At 38.9% G+C, this 7,923-nt stretch overlaps 1 protein-coding gene across 1 annotated transcript in view; it reads right to left on the bottom strand.

The window, feature by feature from the left end:
* The window catches only part of dnah7 (dynein, axonemal, heavy chain 7), a 129,979-nt gene that overhangs the window by 11,516 nt on the left and 110,540 nt on the right, over positions 1 to 7,923 (bottom strand). The window contains exons 55-56 of the mRNA XM_015371242.1: positions 6,802 to 6,939; positions 631 to 861 (exon numbers count right to left, since the gene is read on the bottom strand). Coding sequence (XP_015226728.1) covers positions 631 to 861; positions 6,802 to 6,939 — 369 coding nt within the window. The remainder of the gene's footprint in view (positions 1 to 630; positions 862 to 6,801; positions 6,940 to 7,923) is intronic.

Raw genomic sequence — 7,923 nt, 5'->3', positions numbered from 1 at the left:
TCAATCTCTAACGTCATGCCAACATGTTCAGACTAGTGGACAACAGATCTTTATACATTAAAACATCTGTATTATGAATAAAACTGCAGCAAAATTCTAAGTTCCTTAAACTTCACTGTATTCGATGGATTTATTAATTACAGTATGGTTGAAGTACCTGCTGATAACTGTTTCATCACCATTTCTTGGTTGTCTCATGAGTCCGTTTACACACTGAATCTCCCAGCAACAGCCCCTCTATGATCCCAGGAAAATGAATGATTTTGACCCAAATAATTCCTTCTAAAATGGGCTCCCCCCCCTCCTCTAACCCTAATGTTATTTAATCCACAGGAAATGAATCATTGACTAGTAAATTAATTTACAGTATTGGATTTTTGAGTCTGTTTCCAGCAGTTTTTCTGTAATTTGTCAGCAGATGGGAGGAAATAATGAGAAAATATTGGTTCTGTGCTTCAGAAATTTAAGATCCTTAAGTCTTAATGATTTGGACCCACTTATTTATATAAGAGGCCTTTAATAGAATCAGGGAATATTTAGTCTTAGAAGTAGAGATTCCTGATCAGTGCAGAAGCACAAAGTTTAACAATCAAAACCCTCAGCTTCCCTCTGCAGAAACGTTGTGTTTACCTTTATGGCCTTCTGAATGTTGATGCAGGACTCCCGGATGGTGCAGAGCAGGTTGTTGAAGCGGCCCATCTCCTGCACCAGCACTGTGTTCATGCTCTGCTGGTAGCTGGTGGGAAAGCGCCTCAGCACAGCTTCCAAGTCAAAGTCTGCAGGCAGCTTGCTCAGGATATCGGCTGCCACTTCAAACACCATGTCGTCGGAGGATTTGGCGTCTCTGCCTGCAGAGCGGGACTGATCAGAGACACAGAGCGCCTTATCAGAAGATGGTGGCTTCTCATTAAAGTGACAGCTCGTGGCTTTTTGGAGAAAACCATCATTTGATGCCTCTCCCGTGTCAAATCGTGAATTCCTTTTCAGAGTATCTGATGTTAAAAAAGGTCAAAGTTCTTTCATCGTGTTGATGAGTGATTTAAACTTAGCTCAAAAGGAACAGGGTGACAGTAATTCTAACTTTATTTTTCTTTATTTGCAGACAGCAGCTGGAGCTGCAGCTCCGGCAGGAATAAAATGTTAGAATCTAATCATACACCAGAAGCTGAAGAGCTTCACAACATTTTCCGTCCAATTTCTTCCCACACGCCAATTTGACACACTCTCATCAACGATTCTAAGGCTCATTCATGCTGATAATTATTCACTCCTATCTCTGATTCTTCCGCTTTCCTCTCACTCTGACTTGCACCATTCACCTACACCATGTTCAGCCAGCGGTAATGGATAATCATTGGCTAATGGTGCCGGGTTACAGTAGGAGAATGATAAATAGCTGCCTCTTTCCAGTTTAAGTGTGTCCCTGTTTATCGATCATTGAGACTGATGAGAGCGTATTAGATGCTAATGAAGTCCACACATGACTGACGCCGATATTAATCTTGTTGAATGGAATTAACAGGGATAAATCCCAGAGTCTGTGGAGCTCTAAATTTAACTTTAAATGTAGAAGTCACCAAGCGTGCGGAGATAATTGTCCATTTATCTGTTGCACCAAATGTCTGTAGCTTTGGAAATAAACTGCTGACAGTATGTGCAGAGCTGAGAAACAAACACTAGCAGCTTTGGACTGGAAATATGGGAATGTAGAAATAAATGGGATAGAACTGTGAAGGAGGAGCAGCGCCTCTTTCATCTTCAAGCAGGTGTTAATGTGAAATCCTTTAAATGTGATTTGCAGCAGCAATGAAAGGTAAGATGTAGGACAAGCCAAGCCAGAGTTACTGTTCAGAGCTGTGGTATCATGATGTGGGATCACACAGGTCCAACGAGATCTCTGGGGAAGGCTACACACTGGGGAAGGAAAATATTTTAGTTCTAGAACAAATCTCTGCATTTAAAGCTGAAATATTAATGTGAAATTTATGGATTGTTAGCATGAATCTTTATCATTCATCATTTTATTAAAAGATATTTGTTCCCTCTAAATAATGAATAACTTTTGCTTAGTGTTGCAATGCTGCAATTGTCCACTGGAGGGTGCTGCTCCTTCTTAAACAGAGTCTCACTGGACATAAATTGGAGCAGAAACTTTGAGTTTCGGGTATTGATGGACTAGTGGTTAGAGCGTTGAGCTTGGGTCTCCGAGGTTGTGAGTTCAAGACCAACAGACTGTCACTTTGGGTCCCTGAGCAAGACCCTTAACCATTTATAGGGCATTCAGTGAAACACTTTCAAAAAAATCAGAATTTCAAGCCAATACTGTTATAGGAATCCAAGACAAGACCTTAAGACCTTTCTAACATTAAAAAAATGTGATGGCAAAAATACATATCAATGTGAGAACAACAAAAACCCAACAAACTTGAATATGTTGAGGAAAATAACAAAAGTGCTTCTATAGGAAATTCATGAAAAACACTCAGAGGGAAAGAAACACATTTTTTTTGGTACAACATGACCTTAGAGGCATTAATACTTATACTGGTACTTCCATTTTTTTAGTTTTTAAACCTAAATATAATTGTTAACCAGGCTTATTAACTTTACTTTTTAACTTTTCAATTAGCGTTTTATCCTTTTTTCTTGACTTAACTTTTTTTTTAAACTTAATTTACCGTAGGTAATATATCATTTAAAGATTCATCTAATTCAGCGGTCCCCAACCTTTTTTGCACCACGGACCGCTACATGACAGACAATGTTTTCACGGACCGGCGGGGGGGCGGCAGACCGTCTTTTACTTGATCGTATTTACCCAACACCTACACCGCCCACTCCCCCGCGCGCTGACCGGCAGGGCGGGGGTTAATATGATCAAGTAAAATGATACGACTGGCATAAAATCAAATACAAACAACATAAAAATAAAACAATAAGCCGGTCCCATTGTGGCGTAATCGGAGACAATGACACACGAAGTTTGCTCCTGATGTCCAGTCTGCTCCGTAGCTTTGTTTTGGTCGCTGTAACTGCAGAAAATCCTGCTTCACAAAGATAGGATGTTATAGATAGGATGAGTCTTGAAGTGAATTAACCTGTGTGAAGAGGCAGAGATGCACCGACTGATGTAATTGGGAGAGAATACCGCAATTTATTATATTTTTCAAAATAAAAAAAATTTTTTTTTTTTTTTTTTTTTTTTCTGTGCGGCCCGGTACCAAATGACGGCCCGGTGGTTGGGGACCACTGATCTAATTGGTCAAATGCCAAAAGTAGTAACTTTGCTGAATGGCATGATATAGAGCTTGCACTTCTACACTGATATGTATGGGTTTAATGCAGAGAGTTTGTTTCGTATGCTGAAAATAAAAGTAGAAAAAAGAGGTGTATTTACACTGATTAATGGTAACAATAATGTAGAATGACCTTAATGTGGTCTCCTGAATATTAACAGTGGATTAACTCCTTGTGTTATCACCTAAATAGCGTTTATTTAGCTGCGCTGCATGACGGAGCAGCATCCACTTCTTTTCTGTGCTTAGAAAGCAAGCATGTGTTGATAGGAAAGAAGAGGACATTAAGCAAACAGATATAAATAAAGACATGCTGGTAATAGACACATCATAGAGCCAAGCTTTAATGCTGCCCTGAGAACAAAAAAATGTAAAGCTCTGCTAACATCACAAAGTCTCTCCCAGCACTGATTTCTAGATTAGGCCAAAAACAGAAATGTTTATCACGGTTTGTGCCCAGTTGATTAAAATAAAGTGGAAATCAGTTGTTTCTACTGGTCCATGCATTAAAAAAAGACGTTCACTGATGTTCTTACTTAGTAAATTAAGCTAAATGAGAAACTAAATCACCAAAGTATAGCAGTTTAACAAAATTACAACAGTTTGAATGTTTAGAATCCAAAACACCATATTTATTACATATATATATATATATTAATTGGGAGTGGCAGTGAGTAGCACTGCTGCCTTGCAGAAAGAAGGATTTGGGTTTGATTCCCCGCTCTGAGTCTTTCTGCATGGAGTTTGCATGTTCTCCCTGAGCATGTGTGGGTTCTCTCCGGGTACTCCTGCTTCCTCCCACAGTCCAGAAACATGGCTGTTAGGTTAATTTGTTTTCTAAATCCTCCTGTGTGTGTTAATGTTTTTTTTTTTTTAAAGAGGACTGACATTTTTTAAATAACAGTGCAAAATGTAAAAAAATGTTATCATATGATGCAACTTGGATTATAATACATTTTAAGGTAATCATTAAAAAAAAAGGTTGTAGTCATGTTTTATTACATTTTGAAGTAAGAATGTATTATATTATTACATAATATGGTGAAACTTTTCTAATTTTATAGCACTGTAGTCAAATTATTATTTTTTGCTTATAATTTAAGCCTCTGGAATCGTTCTAACTTCATATTTAGGGCTCGTTTATTTAAGTAAAACACGTATGTAAGATAATAGTGTTGAATAACGTGATAAGGTTGATGATTAATCCGCTGTGGACTCATTTCTTCCCGCTCCATCACAATGTGTCCAACATTCAATGGCTCTAGAATCCCCGCCAATAAAATTATAGAGCAAGATCTGGCATTGAATGTTATGTTAATCCGTCTAATAAGCACAATTTATTACTGATGTTGAGAATTGGCAAGCATGTCCCTACTAAATTTTCTGTCCTTCAAAATGTTGCACACATTTATGATGTGATGAGGACTGTAATTTGATAAAGTGAGCAGCTTTAGTCAAAGTCCATCAATTTAAATTTAGTTTGACATCAGAGGTTTGGATGGCCTTCCCAGAAGGACTCTGGGTCTGTCTGAGTCCATCTGAATAGGGCAAATCAATAAGGTCTCTTAAGCTAAAGCAGAGGTGCGTCAGTGGTCACCATGATAAGCGCTGTCCGAGTAGTGTTGGCAGTGAGGAAGGAGGTAGGAAAAGGAAGCAGGATGCGTCTATTGATTATTAATTTAGCAAAGGGACATCCTGACATTCCTATCTGGAGCTTAGAGGCCTTCCAGCCTCCCTCCATCCTTTGCCTTACAGGCTGCATAGGTATAGCCAGCCTCACAGAGCTTAACAAAAACACATTTTTAAGCCTCATTTATAGAAAATATATGTGAAATTTGATTTTCTGAGTTTAGAACATATTTCTGTTTTCATTTGTTGGATATGAGTCAGATTTGATTTAGACGCACTTTGCCAACTGTTTAGGCTTCTGTAGGGTTGGCAGGAAGTTCTGTTGTTTTTGGAAAAAATATGAGAATAAAAATGGCGGAGCTTTACGGTTGTTTTACTGTTGGTGTTGCAGAAAAGCCATCATAACACGTAAAAACAGTCTCCTTTATTTCATAGAGTAAGAATATAAGAAAGTAAAACTGAAAATTCCGATCCTACATCATTTTTTCTTGCGTTATCGAGTGACACGTGCAAATCTATTCACCTTTATAAGGTATACATCTGCTTTTCTGTCTCCTGAGGACAATAAGCCTTGATCTGCCCTGATTCAGCACAGCACTCTGGAGTTCCTTTGCTTTCAACAGAACGATTCTTACTGTTGATTCCATTAAAGGTGAGGAACGAGTAGCTGAACTTCGCACAGTTTAGATAGCATGGCCAGCCAGACTGATATGATGAATATATGCCATTTCTGTCTGGTAAAGAACTGTTAGAGCTCGATTTCAAAGGCGGGACTAAAAGGTCGGCGTTCACGACTCTACGGAAACCGCGGCAGACCAAACCAGACGAAAGTGCGCATTCAGCTCGGCAAAGAACTCATGCTCTTCCTCAACACTGAAGTCCTCAGACATTTTTCTTTCGTTGTTTCTTTCTTTGCACAGGTAAACAGCACATTTCTTCTCTACGCTTGCATTATCGGCAGAGCAGACGCTGAATGCGCACTTTCATCTGGTTTGGTCTGCCGCGGTTTCCGTAGCGTCGTGAACGCGCTTTCAGGAAATCCTATACACTACTGTTTATGCTCTAAACACATTCTAAATGACTTCGTTTCGAGTAAATTCTGGACGCTACCCACTCAGGACACTTGGAATACATTGGACGAGCAGTATGGAGGAATATTGACACGTTTTTTGTGGACTTTTATGGACCTTTCTGCCTCTGGCGCCATAGACCTCCATTATTTGAATGTCAGCAGACAGCAAGAAGCCTCCCAGATCTCCAGATGCATTTGAGATATCAAAAAAGTACTCCAGAGTGTTGTTCAGCATGGGGGTGAGTAGAAAATGAAGGCTAATCATGTTTTGGGTGTACTATTCCTTTAAGGCTTTCATACCAATGGAAACTGCAACAAACTAAAAACTGAATTCAAGTTTCCACCATAGTAGTGACTCAGAGTTAGACAACATTTATTGTCATTTTGTACTCACAGAGTTTATACAAAACGTACAGCTCTCATGACATTTCCATTTTCTTAAAGTGCAGCAGTGATCAAATGTAAACATTCATACTTCTTGTTTGAAATTGGTAAAGTCTGCCTCTGGAATACTAAAGCTTTAATTTCAAACACGTTAAAAACATGTTCAAGAAGTAAAAAAACTCATAAACTAAGACTAAAAGCTAAACTAGCCATGTCCTGTACAAAACTCCACTGCCAGATGCTTTTTTCCATCTATCAAAAGGGTGTGATGATACATTTTATATAAATTGCATTAGATTTCCAGCTCATGCTCAGGTGTTGAACTCACAAACCTTAGATTTAATAATGCTGCTTTGCATACTTGGTGAGTGATGAAACGTTCATCAGGCCCTGATGGTTCAGCTTTGGGTGTGCCGTTACCTGAGTGAGCAGGATGCTGTCAAACAGATGCTGCGTCTCGGCCTGGTCCTTGGCGATGTCTGCGTTGGCGTTCATGCCAAAGATCTCCGGTGACGGGTTGAGAGGAAGTGACTTTGTAAACTCTAAGTAGCTGTTGTACTGCAACAGAGACGGGAGGCGGAGCAGGGGGTTAACTAAGAGGAGACATTTTAATGCAACATCAGAAAACATCTGCAGTAATAACCCTCTCTGAAAAACAACAGCGCTCCTAAGATTGCTGACATTTGTTTTAATGAATATGTAAATGTGACTTCATGAATAAAAGATGGGATTGGAGGGGGGTGAAGCGCCGCAGAACAAAATGCCAAATAAAATGGTGCTCGCCGTAGACTGCGCTGTGTTAACAGATCCATCAGCCCTCAGTGACAGAGGCTGCCTGCTGTGCCTTATTACACACATTTTATCTGCTGATGACTTTTTAAAGGTGGCTCATCAACAGTTTGGGCGAACTCTGGGTCAGAGACTACGGCTGTTTGAAAAACTCCAGACTTTTATTGAGTTTTTAAAGCTCAGGCAGAGCTTAGTTTACCTGATGGTCATTAGCTGATTATCTAACATGTCTACTGTGGCTCTACACTCCTCCGTTTAAGCATAAGTAAAGGTGTCTTTTTCAAAAACAGCTGTTGTAGTGCGATCACCAAGAGCCCCTTGGTGTGTGTGGCGATTTTTGAGTGCCTGCTATTGATTGAAATAGGATGATATTAATGCTTAATAACAATAAAAAAATCTAAAAAAATAAGCAAAGTTCTATTTTTCATAAACAACTGTTGTAGTATGATCACCAGAAGTCCCTTGGTTTTTGTGGCGATTTTGGAGTATCTGCACTGTAGTCTTAGAGTTATTGATCAAAATAGGATGATATTAATGCTTAATAACAATAAAAAAAATCTAAAAAATAAGCAAAGTTTTATTGTTCATAAACAACTGTTGTAGTATGATCACCAGAAGTCCCTTGGTTTTTGTGGCGATTTTGGAGTATCTGCACTGTAGTCTTAGAGTTATTGATCAAAATAGGATGATATTAATGCTTAACAATAACAAAAAAATTCTAAAGAAATAAGTAAAGGTGTCTTTTTCAAAAAC

This window comes from Cyprinodon variegatus, unplaced genomic scaffold (genome assembly GCF_000732505.1).
Source record: "Cyprinodon variegatus isolate N-32 unplaced genomic scaffold, C_variegatus-1.0 Scaffold3, whole genome shotgun sequence".
NCBI classification, from domain to species: Eukaryota; Metazoa; Chordata; class Actinopteri; order Cyprinodontiformes; family Cyprinodontidae; genus Cyprinodon; species Cyprinodon variegatus.
The sequence above is the reverse complement of the archived record's forward strand: the minus strand, read 5'-3'. Positions and strand labels throughout refer to the sequence as shown.